Consider the following 19,315-nt stretch of genomic DNA (forward strand, 5'->3'; position numbering starts at 1 on the left):
CAATCAGGAGCTCCCCGTCTAGATCCAACAGACTAGATGTGCTTGTTCAGTTACTACATTGTAATATAGTGCCACAGACTCTCAACCTGGTTCTTCAGGCCACAGAAAAATTCTGTCTGAACAACCTACTGCCTCACAGGATGCCTAAATACATCCAGATACTGTAAGCTATGAACTGGACACAGAGGAAAATGAGGGGAAAAACGTTTGTCATCACAGTTCTCTGGAGGAACCCTCACAGGGGTACTCCAAAACTGCCATAAATGCTTCAAAATTGTACAAATTATATCACACTGATATGTCGATGGAAACATTCTGAGTTTCTCAGTACAAGATTGTAGTGCACTAATAAGTCAATGGGCTTTCACATGAGTTCAAAAGCTGCAGTTGCAGCTGAAGGTTGACTCTAATAATATGTTAGGAGGAAGCTCAGTGTTTTTCAGATTTACAATATTTTTCTGAATTATAGTCTAAATGGCATTCTTGGGTTCTCCTGCTGGGCTAGTCACATAAAAGCTCCAGGACGTGTCATCTCAGTTCTTTTTAGAGTCTTGCAAACTGTAGACTAGGTTTCTGTTTACCCTGGGCTATTTCTCATATAACTTCTCATGTTAATGCTACAGCAATAGATTATAATTCTCCACAGAATTCTTAGAGAGTTAGACCGCTGAAACTTTATATTTCACCTACATCAGTGCTGCTCACATTGAAACCATCAGCAGAGCACAACCAATGGCAGCACCGATGAGATATTTTGGAAGAAAGGGGGGAAATAAAGAAATCAAGTGTAAACAAGCCCTGCTGTATTACTCCACTGACTTTGCATTATTTAAAGCAAAGTGCTGTTAGTACAGAAGCCAGATGTTTAACTCCTGGAATACTGTATCATGGCGTACTTTCAGGGGGCTAGACTTTGTATCTGTTTGTAGCATATGGAAAGAAACATTCACATATTTGATATAGTAGATTAAATGAGAGCCAGAAATTCTATGAAGTAAACTTTGACCTGTGTGATATGAAACCTCTTTTGAGCTAACAACTGACAAAAAAGGAAAGAAACCTCCAAGGAAATCAGTGTACGACAGCAAAAAGGAATGCCTAGGACTGTTATATGTCCACAGGCAGCACTTTGAAGGTTGAGTAAATATAAGGAACTTTTTGATAACAGTTGGAAGGCAGCACTCAAATTGTGTCTGAGAGATGAGAAAGACCTATATGGGTGCCCAGCATACTGACACAGCAGGATCAGTCAGTATTTCAAGGCAACACCATAAAAAAAAATCAAGGGACAGAAAACTGATATTTAATGTGCAGAACCACCAGCTGTTTATTTACTAATATGGATTTTGGTCTAGAAATTAACTTCAGTGCTTAGTTACGTCAGTCCCTACGTAGGAGATCACTCAGGCATGTGCTTACTATTGAACACGTGCTTTAATCCAGCAGACCGTGCTGGAGTTTGAACAGTTGCCTAGATCTAAGTGCATATTTTAGTAACTTGATGAACTGGGACCATCTGATCCTGTAGCCCTTCCAAAACAAGATGGGCCAAATAGTGATAATATCTGTAGAAGTGGTAGTACCTCGTTGTAATTCTTTATCTGATTTCTGCTCTTGATAGCATCTTTTGTGTACTTCAGCACTTAAAAGGACAAGAGCAGTTTAAAATTTACTGGTTTAAGACTAATTTATACAACAGATACTTCTCAAAAGTAGAGTAGAAATCAAGATTGCTGAAAAAGAATACTTTTTCCTTTTTTTTTTTTTTTCTATTTATTTACTCTACCTGCTGTACAGCACTTCAGGTAATATCACTTTCTATTTCATGCAAATTTGAATTCCATGTGATTACCTAGGTCTTTCAAAAACCTTGAGAAAACTGGGTTTTTAAAGAACGAAAAATTAAAACCACTTGATTTCACAATACTTATGTTATCTTTTTATGACAGATGAATATTTAGTGTGCCATGTAATACATAAATATTTAAATCTGTAAGCAAATGTCAACTTTCATTGCTGACCACATCACTGACGTGTCGGTGATTCCATTCCAAACTTGTTACATGCACCATACAGGTTTTTTTAGAGACCTATAAGTTATTATATCCTTCTTCATGAAGTCATTTTTCTGTCAGAAAGAAAAACATCTCCTAGATATCTTTGGTCTGGCTACAGTAAAAATAATTTTGAAGTACACTGAGATTGTCACCTGAAAGACTCCAAGATTCACAATTTGTATTAACTATTTATGCATCTCAAAGAGCAGAGGAAATGTTGCTACTGACTACTAAATAAGGCAGGCAATGCTTCCTGAGTTATTCTAGGCATTTTCTTAATTTTATAATGGTAAATTTGGACATTGAAGGGTAAAATAACTTCCATGCAATCAGACAACAAGATATTACCTAGATGAGAATAAAACTCAGTATTTACAACTTCCAGCTGACAAAAAAATGTGTAAGTTCCTTTTTGACTTACTGAGAAGGTTTCATACACAAATAGAGTACCTGGCTCTAGTTCCTCTGCTTTATATACCATCAAAGAAAAATCAAATGTGTTCCTGTTGTAATTATTGTTTTTACCAAAAAGTTGTAAATTTCATGCAAGAAATGCTACTGATAAACTGGTAGAACACTGCATAACCCATTGCATGCCACTGTGTTATCTTAAGTCTTGAGTAAAGATAATAAAGGAAAGAAAGCATCAGATTATATAGCTGAGCTAAGTTTAAAATGGCAAAATGCAAGCAATGCTGTGCAAGTATAGGCTTAACACGGACAAATTGGTAAGAAGTACTGATTGTTAAAGAAGATGAAAGATTAAATAAATAAATAAATAAATAAATAAAATCACCTCCACCAACCACTTTATCTTTGGCTTTAATCACAACAAAGCTAAATGTTAACCATATTAAAAAACCAACATTTTGAGACCTTGCAAACTTTACCTTTCATTTGACTATTTTCTTTGTAATAACTTCATGTAACAATGGATCCCATAAAAAAATGCCACTTTCAGTCACTAAACATTTATAGTCTACTACTCATGGAAGAAACACTTCTTCTGTCAAGCTGTTATTAACTCATAGAAGTTCCTGGCCAACACATTTCATCTTATTGATTGTGTATGTTGTCACCTAGAGGTAGGATCATCTACCTAGCATGAATGTCAGGGGGAGCTAACATTTGTAAGATTCTTAGAAATGCAAAATATTACTAATTCTGAAATCTTTTACTGGATTGATAGATATTTGTTTTTAATGGGTAACTTGTTTTCTAGGTAGAAAGGTCATAAACCAGATTAAACTAAGCAAAGAACTGTCCATTCTTATTTTTACTATTTGCAGTAGCTAGGGAATCAATCAAATCTCTATGCCTGTTAGCTGCTAGGAAATAATATTTAAGGAAAATTCATGAACAAAACCTTTCAGAGGGTGTTTGTTTATGAAGAATTGCCACCCTGAGAAAAGAAGAAAGGGCAGCCTAACTAATGAAGTATTTATACCTACAGTTCAGCTGGACCTATGAGGGTTACACCTGCATACCCAGGAACCAAATTTGCTCTTCCATGATTTAATGGGAGTAAGACAAAATGTGGGACAGCTCTGCCTATCCTGCACAGTATGACAGTCCACTTTTTACCATGACTGCTAAATTTTAAAAGTATTAGGCTAAGAGAATCTGATTAACAGACTTCAGAAAAACCTCCAGGAAAAGCTTGTCCTTCATATTATAACTCAATGAGTGAAAATAGTCTGGAAAAAAAAAAAAACAAACAACACAACACCAAAACTCTGTGTCTTAGTATTTATAAGACTTTTCAGTGGTACACAGAAAACAACACACACGCATACAGACAAATCAAAATATTACTGTAATCTACTCCTGGCTTAATGTTCTGTTTAGTCTTTTGAAACAAATAATTTAGAAGGCAACGTACAGTGTAGAGGCCCACAGTGGATTGCAATATACTAAGTAAGCATGTTTTTCTTTTTGTTTAATTTATAGTCCCTGGAAAACAAAACAAAAAAAAGACATTTAAAACTCTATTGTCTAGGTTTACAAAGCTCAAAGGGATAGTTAGTTCTTAGCTGACTGTATTGCTGGCTAAAATGTTAGACATGCTTTACCACTAGAGGTCTTCTCATTTACGGATGTACTACGGCCTCCAGGGTTCTTCATCATCAGTGGACATATGTTTTAATCACAGAGAATTGCAAAATACATTGTTGTCTTAAAATTGACAACTGCAGGATAAGTATATGGGTATCAACCTAGAATTTGCTGTATTAGCAGTGGAAGCAATAATTTCCCCAAGAGAAACTGGATTTTCATCTTTTATTATACACTTACCGTTTATCTCGCTTGAGTAATTTCTTAAAGCAAAAACTCCTGCCAGACTCTGTGAATAACAGGTTTTTGCTCTCAGTGATAAAACTGAAGGGGAAAAAAACAAAGCAGGAAAAAAATTGGTGGCCCTGACTGAATTGAGTTACTTCATTTTTTTGGCTCTTGGTGCAATTTTCGTTCCTTTTTTCCATGTTTTTGTGTTCTTAACCAATGTGGATCGCTCTGTAAATGGAAACATTCAATGCTGAAAATGTCAAAACAAAACATTCAATCTTTTTAGAATTTTACTGTCTGAAACCAAATTCTCTCAAAATTTTAAGAGAGATGTAGTGAGTAAGGAACCACTTATTTTTGTGAATTAACTGTTCTTTTATTTCTAGTTAGTCATAACAGGGCAACAGCACATCCAACTGGGTTGCATAAAAACAGGCCCAGGGAATAATGGGTTTATAATTTTTTGCATAGCATAGCAGAGAAATCAACACTTACTAAAGAAATCATAAATCACTGAAACAAAAAAAGGAGAGTGTAAGAGGTCTATGACGAAAATGTCACCCTTCACCGGAGCTGAGTGAGAACTGTAAAACACTTGCCAGCCAAGTAGTTTCTGCAGATGCCCAGTGCAAACACAAAACACAGGAAAGATGAGGCTATGTCAGTCTCATGTCCTATCTTGTTCAAAGCTATGGAAAATAAAATCTGCTTTTATCTGTCCCATCAACCAACTTCCCTTTTTTGCTGCACTTCATTGGTTCCTTTGTTACCTTATTTCCTACTTTCCACTAGTTTTTGAGCTTGCAGGTCTTACTGCACTTACATGCACTGGAATAGACCATTTATTTCCCCTTACTCCATGCACTGGAATAGACCATTTATTTCCCCTTTGGAACCACTCTGATTTCACATACAAGCTCACTGTAGAAAACACCAGTATATTTTCATTAGAAAACACTTGCATACAACACAGGCATGGCCTATGGTTACTAAACACCAGCAACATCAGTCTGCCCAACATCCAGTCTTCATCCAAAAGCTGAAGGGCAAATTCCCTTTGCAAGGCTTTGAAATGCCAAATTTCAACTTCCCTCCCTCTATGTTCAATTCTAAGACAGTTCAAGAAAATCTTTTAATGATACTTTTCTAAGATATAATTTTGTTCAAATGCTTCAGTTGCAACCACCCACAGACAGAGCTCAGAGCTGGCCATTTCCAGGAATACCTTTCAAAGCTGTGTCTGTCAACAGGGTCAGAATAGATACAGGCAGGAAGCCTCTGTAACTGTCATTGGTGTGTCCATTAAAAAACTGCAACTTAATATTATTGCTGCTGAGATCTTTGTACTTGCTTTCTAACGTACAAACTTTCCATTTGTGTTTTGAATAGGTAAGCCTACAGGGTATGGATCCAGCAGTAGACGCTTACACCACAAGGGAATAGTGGATGAATGCTGCTTCCAGAGTTGTGACCTGAGGAGGCTGGAGATGTATTGTGCTCCAATAAAGCCACCTAAATCTGCACGCTCTGTACGTGCTCAGCGCCACACTGATATGCCAAAAGCACAAAAGGTAGGCCAGGCTGAAAAGAGGGGGGAAAAAAAAAGAAAGTCCCTACAAATTTACTTTAGGGAAGGAAAAGCCTGTCAAGGCTGTTAACATTGCAAACAACTGGTGTGTTCTGCCTACTAGGGACACTGAGATTCAGTGGGGTTTTGGGAAATAGTGTCTGTGGTAGGAAATAAGTAGAAAGTGGTGTGCTCTATCTCATCTCTTAAAACAGTGAGTAAAACATGGATTTGCTAAGCTAGTAGTTGTGAGGCTTTATTCTGCTGCTGGGTAGTAAATGACAAGTGCTCACATCATCCATTCATAAATAGCACCTAAGTCTTCATTCAGAAGAGAAACCAAACACTGAATGTTTAACGTGATCTATTCACTCACTCATACTTCCTCGTCAGGAAAAGGTAGATTGAGTGATCAAGAGCAAAAACATAGCTCTTCTGCAATTCATTTTACATGTAAATGAGCGTATGATTTTTATATGTGATTATTTTGACTTTTAAAAAATGTATTTATCAGAATGAAATTAACCAGATAGTCACTGCAATAATTACATTCCTAATATTAACTATTTAATTTTTAATATGTTTTAATTTATATTTTTTTAAAAAATTTTTATTATTCTCCAAGCACTTCAAATATTTATTGGTGTTTTTTGTATAGTTGTGGAGTTCAGATTATCCAGATTTTGTTCCTGTTGTACTAGGTATACTGTACATATATACAGTTAAATCTCCTTTCTCCTCTGGAGAGCCTACAGTTCAGAAAACCCATCTTAGATGAGGCTGCCATTAAGCTCATGTCCAACTGCCTCTCCTGCTTGAGTTCTGAACATCTGTTTTACATGTTATCTGTCATCTGCTGTAAGCCTCTAGTGATATATTTTATTGCTGTTGACCCTGTCTGTCCTACACATATGTTGGCTCCACTCCTGCAGTTATCTGAAATTTTTGTCATGTAAGAAACGGAACTGCATGAAATCCTGGGATTTCATAGGAAGTCAGGAAACCAGTCCTATACACTAATTTCCTTAATATCATCTTTATGAAAAAAACAATTGTAATCATGCCAACATCCATTTCTGTTCCATAAACAATCCGTAGAATAGAATCCTTTCATCTTTTCCTCAAGTTTTCAACCTTTTACAGTAAAGGCTGTACAGTTCTTCCTGGGAACTACCAGCTTAGCTCTGAACATCTCAAAAGGAACACAGGACAACAGGTGAAGTCTTCTTCAGGTAGAGCTCAACTATAGACAAAAAAAAAAATCCAACAAAACCCTGAGGTTTATTCCTGTCTGGGAATTAAGAATTGAGGGAACAGAAGACAACAGGCTTGGCCAGGAACGCATGTGCTCTTTCCCATACTTGTTGCTAAGGTGATGAGTAAAACATTCTGTAACTTCAAGCTAAAGGAGACAAGATACCTGCCAGCTCTCTGACAGATCTCCACACCACTTTCCTTGGAGGGCCAAGGAATTATGTCATACTTTGGGCAGACATCATCTTCCTAGTTCAAAAGATAGGCAGAAAAATACTTTTCCTACAAACAGGGAGGAACAGAAGAAAGGCCTTGCATCTTTCAGTGGCAGCAGGGGAAGGAGGTGGTGTTCAAGAGGGGTTACTGGAAGAAGAAAAAAATTAGAGGGACTGTGTAATAATTGAGATAACCTAGCTGCAGAAGAAATCATCCAGAAAATTAAAAGGAGATTAAAACAAGAGGTGAAAGAGGCAGTAAAAAGACAATGAGGAGCATGGAATTAGATCAAAGAGGCTGAGAGGATGAGAAACATTGAAGAACCAAACAAACCACAGTGCATCACATAGGAAGAACAGAATTTTGAGAAAAAGGGGAAACAAGATAAAATGAGGAAAAAAATATATTATTAATTCAAAAAAACTCTTTAAATAAAATTTGTGGGGAAAGTAGAAGAGAGATTAACAAAATCAGAAAAATCATAAATATTTCTTGATGGGAATTTGGTAATAAAAGAATAGAAATGTGTTATGGGAAAAACAAACTGAAATTTTCATTAATATCAGTGGATGGAGAAAATTAGATGGAGTAAACAAAAATACAAAAGGGGTAGGAGAAATGATTATTTAGATTTATGACAGATAAAAGGAAAATACAGAGAAAACTTGAGCTATTTTTTTTGTCCATGAGAATGTTTTTCTCTCTTAATATTATATGTTATCTATGAGATACCTATCTTATAAAGTGAATATATGTATGTAAAATATCATATGTTCTTTCTTTATTTTTTTATGTAAGATTTAAGGCAGGATTATGTGGAATATATAAATGTTGTACAGGTACTGACAAATTTTTTTACACAGTTTCTTATCCCTTTTATACTCCTAGTGTAGTTTTTATTTGGCATCTCCTCATAACCTTTTTAATAGACAAATGCAGGATTTGGGTTTGGGGTTGAAGTGTTCTTTTTAAATGGCCTACTTTCCCAATTCCTCAAGCAGATCACTTTCCTATGCACAATTTGGTAGAATCATAGAATCACCGAATCATTAAGGTTTGAAAAGACCTTCTATATCATCAAGTCCTACCATCAGCTCTACAGCCCCACTAAACCATCTCCCAAAACACCACATCTACCTGTTTTTTGAACCACCTCCAGGAACCGTACCTGTGCCACCTCACTGGGCAGCCTCACCGCTCTTTCTGTGAAGAATTTTTTTCCTAATATCCAAACAGAACCTCCTCTGGCACAACTTGACCCCATTTCCTCTTGTCTTATCACTAGTCACTAGGGAGAAGAGGCCAACACCCACCTCACTACAACCTCCTCTCAGGCAGCTGTAGAGAGCAATGAGGTCTCCCCTCAGCCTCCTCTTCTCCAGGCTGACCCGCCCCAGCTCCCACAGCCTCTCCTCATAAGGCCAGTTAATCAGCCCCCTAATCAGCCTCGCTGCCCTTCTCTGCACCCTCTCCAGCAACTCAATGTCCTTCCTATCCTGCGGAGCCCAAAAATGCACACAGTGATCGACATGTGTCCTCACCAAGGCAAGTTTGGGGCAGGATCACCTTCCTGATCCTGCTGGTCACACTATTTCTGATGCAGGCCAGGATAATGTTGGCTGCCTTGGCCACCTGGGCACACTGTTTGCTCACGTTCAGCGGGCTGACGATCAGCACCCCCAGGTCCCTTCTCCAGCCACTCCTCCCCAAGCCTGTAGAGCTCCTGGGGGTTGTTGTGGCTTAAGTACAGGACCCAGCATTTGGCTTTATTGAATCTCATGCAATCAAGCCTGTCCAGATCCCTCTGTGAAGCCCCCATACCCTTAAGCAGATCAACATTCCCACCCAACTTAGTGTCATCTGCAAACTTACTAACCCCTCATGCAAGTCATCAATAAAGATAAACAGGAGCAGCCCCAGCACTGACTCCATTGAACACAACTCTTTGGACCCGGCCATCCAACCAGCTTTTTATCCAGCAAAGTGTGTGCACATCCAAGCCATGAGCAGCCAGCTTCTCTAGGAGAATGCTGTGGGAAATTGTTTGAAAGGCCTTGCTAAAGCCAAGGTAGACAACATCCACAGCTCTTCCCTCATCCAATAAGCAGGTCACCCTGAATAGTTTGCTTCAATGGAGCAGGACTGTTCCTCTGTTCATAGGGCAGAGGATCTTTAGTTGTTATATTACAAACAAGTCTTACTACACTACATGCACAAATCTGAGTGTTGAGGGCCAGGCACTGAATGATTAATGCAGGCCAGGAACCCCAATATGCCTTTTTGTTGCTATAAGGCCAACATCAAGAATTAGTTTTAAACCAATTACAGTGGTTGTATGTGTAGCTTTGTTTGTGTGTAGCTAAAAAACAAAATATTTGTTTCTCTATAAGACCATTATTTGTCTTGTTCTATGACTTTTAGTCACAAAAAAATACAAAATCAAATTGAAAAGTGAAAAATAAAGACATTGTTATGATGTTCTTGGGGCGATTATATACACAGTGTACTTCACAGATTCACAAAATAAATGAATAAATAAATAAATATTTAAAAGTGAATATATAAAAATATATATAAATATATATCTAAAAGGCAGTTAGAAGCACTTTATTATTACCACAGCTGCTATATACAATGGAGCTCATACCCAAACTTAACTCTATTCTAATTTAGATGTCCAGCTTTTGCCACCTCTTTTGCACTCAGCCCATGACAAGATTGCCTTGCACTGGAGCAGCCAATGAATGCAACAAACACACATCAGAACTTGCAAAGAGAAATGAGGTGTGCATCAGAGTACAATGTGGTAGCCACAGGCTACCTACCCTGTAGTCTCTAGTGAACAGATGGGACAACTCAGAGTATCTTTCCATCTGTATTTCAGCACTATGGGCCTTGAGTAAGTTATGAAGTACAATGATAGGCAGTTTCTCTTAGTGGCTGACAGTCAAATATCCTTCTCAGAAATCTATCTGAAGGCTACCAAACTCTCACCAGTGAGTGTTCCCTACTTCAAAACAAAACAAGTCCCCAAAATACTTTATATTTTTTGAGTCAAAGTCTACAGGAATCATCCAACCTGTCTGGCTCAGCAACTAAGTCTGGGATGAAAACACTGGTTGTAATTGGAGAGGTTTCTGGACTATTCAAATGTGAAACAATACATATATCCAAGTTAGGGTACAGGAAATACACAATGAAATGGCATAGAAGAAAAGTTGTCTTCAATTGTGACAACTTTGGTTGGGACAACTGGACACCAGTTGGTTAATAAGAAAATGCTTTCGTTTTATACAAATATTTTTTTCAATAGCCTTCACATGTTGCTGTAACAATCATATCTGAAGATTTTATACAAAAAACAATATCACTGGCTAAGATTTAGCAAGATTTTTACTTTTTATCTTTTGGTTTTGCTCCTCTGAATTTGATCTGCAAAGGTAAATTTTTCCTTTAGAATAGAGTACAATCTATCAATATAATCTACTTACAGTCAATCTGTGCTCTGTAATATATTGTTCTGATCATTCAGATTCCTCAGTACAAGAGCAGCTGACCAGAAATTTAGAAATGGCATAAAATATGCAAGAACTACAGGTAATTTCTCTAGTAGGCTTCCCAAGAAAAGCTAGGGGAATAAATTTGATTTCCAGTTCATTGTTCAAATTGATTAAATAGATAAATAAAATAAATAATGAAAAATGTTCTCAACATTTAGGTAAGGAAATAGAATACAAAGACCAAGGTCTTTTTTTCCAGTTTATTTAATTTACTTCAATTTATATACCTTTCTACTAATAATATGCATATTATTAACAATAATTATTGCTCTGTATCTCTTTACTACACTGAATGAAAATAGTAATGTTTTGAAAAGGGAAAGTCAGAAGTTTCATATTATAATTTCTGGAATTATATATTTTGGTATTTCCATAGTAAAACATTTTAAACTTAAAAGTAAAAATCAAGCTCATGGTTTCTTGCAGCTCTGTCTTTTTTGTGGTAAAACTGACATTCTTTAAGCTATTTTCAATCTCCTCAAAACTTTAGATATCAAGGAATTTAATATTACTGAAAATCAGCTAACTTTGCTTCTGACCATCTTAATTAAGCTACTGAAATTTAGTACTACATTTTTTGGCATTAATTATATTATTCAAAACAACAGCTCAATGAAATAAACAGTTAAAATCCTTTGGGAATGAAATTTTATTAAAATACCTGTACTTTTAAACAAACAGGTAGTTTTTTTGCAGGATCACAATTTTCTTTAGAGAATTCATGGAAAATAATAATAATTTTACAAAGACTAAGGAAAACCTAAATGGTTGATTAAATAATCCAAACAAACTGCAGGACATGTTGATCACTCATTTATAGGTCATTCATCAATGATGATCATACAAAGCTTGTTTTATGTACTTGGTTACTATTTCAATACTCTGTTGAAAGTTTTCAGTAGAATTCTTAGTTTTAAAAAATGGGAGATAGTTAGGTATTCAGCTTGCCAGAACTGATAAAAAATAGGAAAGGATAACTGCATAACACAAATCCATTATAAAATTCTATTCCAGTTATGTGTGCAAGCAGAAATTATTAAAGAGGGCAAAATAATGATTTCACCTATTGTTATACTAAGTTTATGTTTAGAGTTCTAAACTGCAAAACAGGAGCAAGAAGGGGAATTAAATTTCTGTCTTCATTGTACATGGCTCCATCTAGCTTTTCTCTCTCATTTATTTGTCTTCTGAGAAATGCTAGTGTAAGTTGTGCCTATTAACAGCTAAGGGAATTTAGTTTTAACAACAATTTGGAAAACTAGAGAATAGAACTTTGAAAAACAACTGCTGTCTGTTCAACCAAAGGAAATTGAGCTGTTTCCACAACAACTGTGTATGTCAGGAAAGGGTGTGACCTTTTAAATGAAGTAGTGCCACAGTACCAGTGGCACAAAGTTCTGATCAATTTAGGGCCACAAGGTACCTGGAAAATTATCACATGAATGTGACCACTGATAAGGCTGATTCAATATCCAGTAAATAAAGGAAAGGGAAAGCAAAAAACATAGTTCCATGCTATCCCATCGCACCCTAAACAAAAGGACCAAGGAAGTGGATATAATTTTTATTTTATATAATTCTGATAATTTTTAACACTTTTATATAGTTTTGCTCTTCATCAAATTTTTAGTCCTTGTTCTTCTTTAAGTCTCGTATTTGAAAAATACACATACATGTATTTAGCAACAAAGCATCAATAGGAAGCAGATTATGTCAAAAATCCTTTTCAGATTTTATCTAAGCTTCAAAGTTTAAATAAATACTAAGTGGAATTAAGAGATAGAGGGAAAAGTTGTTATTTTTTAAATTATTTTTTTAGTTTAAGAAAACACCATCAAGAAAACAGAAAAACATTGCATTATGTCTCATTAATCTTTCTAAGATTGGCAAATTCTTTTCTAATTGGCTCAGTAACAACACACAGATACATTTACAGGCCAAAAAATGCACAATGGCAGTAATCCTAATTTCTATTACAGCCGTGCCGTATTACCAAGCCAATGAGGGAACCTTTAGGTGTAATAGATAGAAGCACTTGGCCTTCTCACTGCAGAAAATTATTTTTCCCATTGCTTAATTTCCAGCCTTGTTATGATGTTACTGATCACACTGCCCACAGAACTAAAAAGCTTTCAAAGAGACCCCAGAGAGTTTGTAGCTAAGATATCATGCCTGTTACTACAAACATTAGACTTTCCATTTATTACCAATAAACTAAGATATGTTTTAATGCCAATATGAGGTTAGAATGTCCATCCTAATGGGATAAGAATGCTGTTGCATGCTTCCGAACACTCTTCCATCTTCGTTTAATGACCTTTACTATCACTGAGTTAGTTGATATCTTTATGTTAAAGCTGCCCTGTCTCCAAAGATCCATGCTGAAGATGACAGAAGTCTGTGCTTCTCTGCTTATGAACTGACAGGCAAAATTCACATTTTGCACCTCTCTCATCCTAAAATGCATGTTTTCTTTGTATGGGTCTGAATATCAGATCAGAGGACCTGATAATGAAATAAACATCACAGATAACAACTTCATTTCTAATTACCCCTTTTTCCCCAAGACTTGAGAAAGAAGGCAAGCTTCTCCATACTAGTGCAAATGCAGGTCTGAGAACCTGATTCAGGCATTCACACTTCTTTAATATTTTTTTCCCCAATTGCCTCATCTTTGCATAAATGAAAGAGAGTGTGATATGGGTCAAATAATTTTCTGACATGCATGTCACTGCTGCCACTTCTTTGTAGCTATTCAACAAAATGCTGATTCCAGAGGAGAAACTGTTTTAAAAGTAACCTGGCAGTAATCTCCTTCAATTTCAAAGCCAGCCTATGTATCATGTCAGCTCTTTTTCCACCTACATATCAGTATTAAAAACTTCCACTGAAACCCTGCTGTATCTTAGTATTTGCTTTATTTGACTGATAAAGCCATTTTAAAGTCAGGCAACAACAGTAGTGGAGAGAATTTAGATTTTCATTTGAGAAACTTAGGGTTAATTATCAATCAAAATATAATTTGAAAACCACTGCAATGCAAAATGGTTGTTCTTTCATAATAAGTCTCTTACTGTCCATTTTATAGATCACAAGTGTGTAACCTTTAAGAATGTATGACTTTCTGCAAATAAAATGTAGCATATGTCTTTTCCTGGTAAACTCTCTTCAAACAGAAGCACCTAAGGGCAATATTAACAAGGATATTTTGCTTTGTTGCCATGAGTAAAAAACAGGCAGAGGAGTCAAGGAATTCCTTTTTTCTTAGTTCACTGTTCCAGATATAAGCATTTCAAGCCCAAGGCAGGATCTTTAACAGTAGCAGGCTCCTGTGAAGTGCTGTGATGATGATTTTAGTGAAAATCAGTGAAAATTAAAGTGTTCACCGAGAATGAGTACTTCAAGGTGAAAACTAAGATACAACTTGAGGAAAACCAAAGACAGAAAAGTTAGTTTTGGAAAAGCTGGAAGACAAACAGGCAACAAAACAGCAAAACTTATTTTAATTTATCATTAAGGAGTATTCTCTTGACTTTTTTCTTCTGTATTTGATCTATGTTAAGGAAGGTATGCCACAGCAGCATCAGCAAAATTTGATCAAGACAAGCCAATATTCTACTGAACTGATCATAGGAATACTGACTAGATGATTAATTTCTTTTTCCTCATTTAGTATTGCATTTCGGATTAAGAATGTCTAGAATGGCAGATTCCTAACAAAGACATTTCTTCATTATGAATATTTTGCTGTTAGCAAATTTGACTTGTCAGTGATGATAAATCTTAGTTTGGCTCAATGTTCTTCCTTGATGGTAGCATAATTAATTTAACAACCACTAATACTGCTTGGATTTTATTTTATATATTCTAAAAATAATAATTCCACTCATATCCATCAGTACCCAATTCAAAACCAGTGAAAATTAAGAAGTACTATTTGAGCTCAAATTTTGTGATCCTTTACAAGTTCCTGATTTGTTTTATGTTTAACAGACACTAGAAGTAAATTGAAAAGTTATATATAGAATAGTACTTTATATAGGAAATAATTTTAAAACCCCACAAAACTACCTTAATGCAACAAATCAACTTCCATTTGCTTTCTGTCAATTAGAAAAACAGGAAAAACTGTAATTACTTTTTAAATTTTTGAGAATACATTTCCTTTTCTTTAGGGCTTAAGTAGCAGATAATACAGTGGTGAGCTGCATACAGATTCCTCATCTTTCTCAAGATGTTTTTTATTTTTGGCTTTTCTTAAGCCAACAGACATCATTCCAGTTCACTGAGAATTTTATTTCTGATGAGGATTATAAATATGGAGAGTGACTTAACAATTCTGCCCCTAGTCTGGTACAGAATGTGCACAGATTTGGGACCAGCTAATATTTACCAGCATGGCAAATAAGCAAATTAAACTGAAAGATATGTCACACCCATCACTGCTGCTGGAAACTGGCTGGTGCATTGAAAGAGAGTGGACTGAGGGTACTATCCATTCCAAAGCCCTCTTGAATCACCTGGCATATCACCTTGCCTCTTTCTGAAAATACAAATTATTTGGCTGCAGCTCCTGCAGTGAACCCACACTTTTTATCCTCCTAAAGGCTTTATCCAACAAAAAATCTTCCCCATCTAACACACTATTTATGCAAAATGGAGGTAACAGAGACTCACTCGGCAATTTTGAAAACCTCTGATCACTGGATACTCAAGCCCAAGAGGCTCCATAAATCCTGCAGTTACAACTCTATTTTCCCTGGTCCCTACAGAGCTTGGTTTTGCAAATGTTCTTTTTCTGAAAGAAAGATATTCTTTGGTACCACCTGTGAGTCTAAGCCCATCCAGGTTCCAGCATGCAGATATTTCCTCTGCCAAGACCAGCAATGACAGCAATCAATATGTTTATGCCTAGGAGAACAGGGAATTTAGTGGACAGAATTTGTGTATAGTTAAGTTCTCTGTGAGCTGGAAGAAGGGCTCTAACAATTTCAGCATTCAGGATACTGATTCTTCCACTAATATGAGTTTTGTTATTACACAGTGTATTAAAACCTATCTGGAATTTTTTTTAATTATTTTTTTTTTCTGCACCTTCAGGAAGTGCATTTGAAGAACACAAGTAGAGGAAACACAGGAAACAGAAACTACAGAATGTAAGAACATGCCATCCACAAGAACGAAGAATGAATGTGCCATCTGCAGGATACTTTGCTGTAAATAAATTATTTGTTAAACATTGGAAGACATAAAAAAAAGCAAACCTATGGCTTAATAAGCTTGATGCAATCTCAACCAATGGGCATTCTCCCAGTGAACAATGCAACTAAACATTCCAATATAAGTCTTTAGAAAACAGAACATTTTAAGCAGCCCAGAGCTAAAAAATTCTGTGGTTGATATATTACTGTTTGTTAACCTGTTTTAAATGTCCTGCACAAAATCTCTTAAAGTCCTGTGCCCCTCAAAAGCCTACAAATTTATGGGCCTTTGATGGATCCAATTGCACTAAATTAACCTATGAACACTGGCTGCTGGAGTCATTCATCAGCCTTGTCTAAGTGGTGGGTTTTTTTTATTTGCACTTCTATACAAGTAACAGGCTGTTTGTTTTACAGTGTCTGATAACATTGTTTGTCTACCCCTTCATATTTGCACAGTTTGACATCCCCAGAAACAGCAGCAGTACGGTAACATAGTTTTAAAAATCCATTAATTACATCTGTGGCATTTTGACAGAATATGGGTTATAGATACATTTGTTGTAAGACAGTTTTGTTTTTCCTTCTCTTGCAAAGATGCAGCTTATTGCATTTTGTGATACAAAAGAATTTTTAAAGCAGTTAAAGCATACATAGGCTCTCAAACCATTAATGACTCTTCAAGGTAATTGTTTTGCAACAGTATAGGTAACTTCTTTCTTCCTCCATATAATGCAGTATGTAAAATTTAGCATATCAATAATACACATTTATCAAGCAGTATGTAAAAAATCTCTGTTTTATAGTACAACGGTGCTATTTTATAGTTTGTTACATGAAAGGGTCTGGCCAAAACAGTAATAGGTAAAAACAAATATGAAAAGATCACGCCAAAGATTAAGAAAAAAAAAAAAAGATTTGGTTTAAATGAAATAAAATGGCTTCAGATTCCAACATGGAAATAAATTCCCCATCTTCAATAGAAAATTCAAGTACTTGTTTCCATTTAGATGTTTGAATGCTGGTGTTTATGCCACCTTATAGTAATGTGGAACACAAATTACACCTTACAGTAATGTGGAACACAAATTCAAAGATGCCTTCACCCGGAGAGGGCAATTGGAAAACCAGCCCTCAAATTAATCCAAAGGGTAACCCATGAGGGCCTAAATCTGGCTGAAATATCAGCATTCTATCAAATATAACAGAGCATTACTCAAGATCTCTGTTATTTTAATTCTTCCCACAATCAGATGTGATTAAATTGGCTGTTAATTAGGCTACTACATCTCTCTGTAAATCAGAAAATCTAACCTAATCACCAAATTACAGTGTAGAGAGTCCTCAAGAAGAGATGAACCATAATGTCCTTCAAACTGCTGCTCTCAATAGCTTTTCATGCCTTGTTGTGGGAGACATTTATTTCCAGATAATCCGCCATATAACTTTGGTAGGTACTGCACTGATTCGACCTTGAATAACAACACCATGTCCTATGCTCCATCTTTGTAAATCAGCTGAGTGCTAGATCAGCCATGCAGGAAAGGGGGATAGTTTATTGCTCACCAGTGTCCCAAGGTGACCAACAAACTTCTCTGTGAGAGGAGGGAAGAGACGGCAGGGGAGACTGCACTGCTCCGTCCTGTCCAGAACTGCAACCTGGTTCCACTCGACTTTCCTCCCATCACCCTGCACACAGTAAGGTCAGACAAGAGATGAAGTATCCCCTGGTCAGCCTCAAAGAGAGCAGGGAGAATACTGTATGAAGGGAGCAATTAGGGAGATGTTAGATTAGATCTCTAAAGGAAGTATTTATTTTTCAAAGGCTTAAATCTGCCTTACTTTCTATGACATCCATGGGAGCAGATGACTGCACTGTTGATTAAAACACAAGGGAAGAACGTCTGCAGACACCATACTGTACAGCTGCTTAATAGTTTCTTGTGAAACAGATAGGAAAGGTAGGTTTTAAAAGTCTAACAAGTATTAGAGTTCCTTTTTTATTCCCAAAGAAAAGTGGGGTTCTATATTTTTTCCAAGGGGAGAGCAATATTTTCCTACACAATCCTTTAAATCCTCTGCTTTCTGTGAGCTGTGTGTTTATACACACACTAGGCTGCCACCACAATGTAAAAGCAGAACAGTAAATGAATAAGACTATGTCACAGCTGCCTCTGACTGAGACAGTCATGTTGAAGAAGGAAAAAAGTACAGAGACGGATGGGAAACTAACCTAAATTATTTACTACCAGTTCATTAAGCAGTGGTACCAATTCTGATCTCTAGCACATCTCTTACAGACCTTTTTTTGGAAGAAGGAATGGGAGCGGGAAGTATTTTTGCTTCAATGGCTGTTAAGAATTGTGAATAGTATTCTTAGAATAAGCCATTATTTTGATGTCACCAAGAAAATACCTATTTCCATTTTGTCTCCCATTGCCCTTCCTGTCCTCTGTATCCTCTGAAGTTCTAAGGGGAGAAGCGAGGAAAGGTGTGAGTGCAAAAAGTAATTTGCAGGTCTCTGTGGTGGCAATTTTTTTTTAGGTAACATTTTAGTGATGCAGTTAACATAATTGAATAAGCACACATCCTTGTGATATTTAATCCTTTCAAATTAATTCAACTTTTGGACTTACCTTGGGATTCATGCACTCACATTCATGTTACCATATTTCTCCTGTTGAGAAACCACAATTAGAAAATGTCACTCACAGACAGCAATATCTAACATAAGACCCTGACAACTGTCTAAACAAATTAGAACAATCCTTGAAAGAAACTACAATGAATAATTCATAGCTGCAAGCTTCAAAGGCAACACTTTGCTTTACTAGGGAATTTATGGTGTCACAAAATGGAGAGTAGCTTAAGCACCACAGAGGTGAGAAATGCACGAATAGGAAATGAATACTTGTATAGGTAACCTCCAGTCATTTGGAAGGGCTGCATTAGGTTTAATAATCTCAATAGATCTGCTACTTACAAAGTAGAAGCATGAGCTTCTACTCCGTCCCAAAAGTACAAAGTAGTCTGACTTGAAAAACTTCTGATTAGAGAAACTGAGGGTTTCAGCTAGATTTTCAAAAGCACTCCAGATATTTAGGAACAGGGCTTCCACTGGATGCCTCTGATTCTCTTAATTCACTTAAGTGGTAAAGAAAATCCCACTGTCCA

General features: G+C 36.3%; 1 protein-coding gene across 1 annotated transcript in view; it reads left to right on the plus strand.

Annotated features, from left to right (window-relative positions):
- IGF1 (insulin-like growth factor 1 (somatomedin C)) overlaps positions 1-16,465 on the plus strand; it is a 52,992-nt gene extending 36,527 nt beyond the window's left edge. The window contains exons 3-4 of the mRNA XM_010005801.1: positions 5,733-5,914; positions 16,041-16,465. Of these exons, the coding sequence (XP_010004103.1) occupies positions 5,733-5,914; positions 16,041-16,100 (242 nt within the window). The 3' untranslated portion in view covers positions 16,101-16,465. The remainder of the gene's footprint in view (positions 1-5,732; positions 5,915-16,040) is intronic.
- The last annotated feature ends 2,850 nt before the right edge of the window (positions 16,466-19,315 follow it).

The sequence above is a fragment of the Chaetura pelagica genome, unplaced genomic scaffold (assembly GCF_000747805.2).
Source record: "Chaetura pelagica isolate M959 unplaced genomic scaffold, ChaPel_1.0 scaffold79, whole genome shotgun sequence".
In the NCBI taxonomy this organism is placed as follows: Eukaryota; Metazoa; Chordata; class Aves; order Apodiformes; family Apodidae; genus Chaetura; species Chaetura pelagica.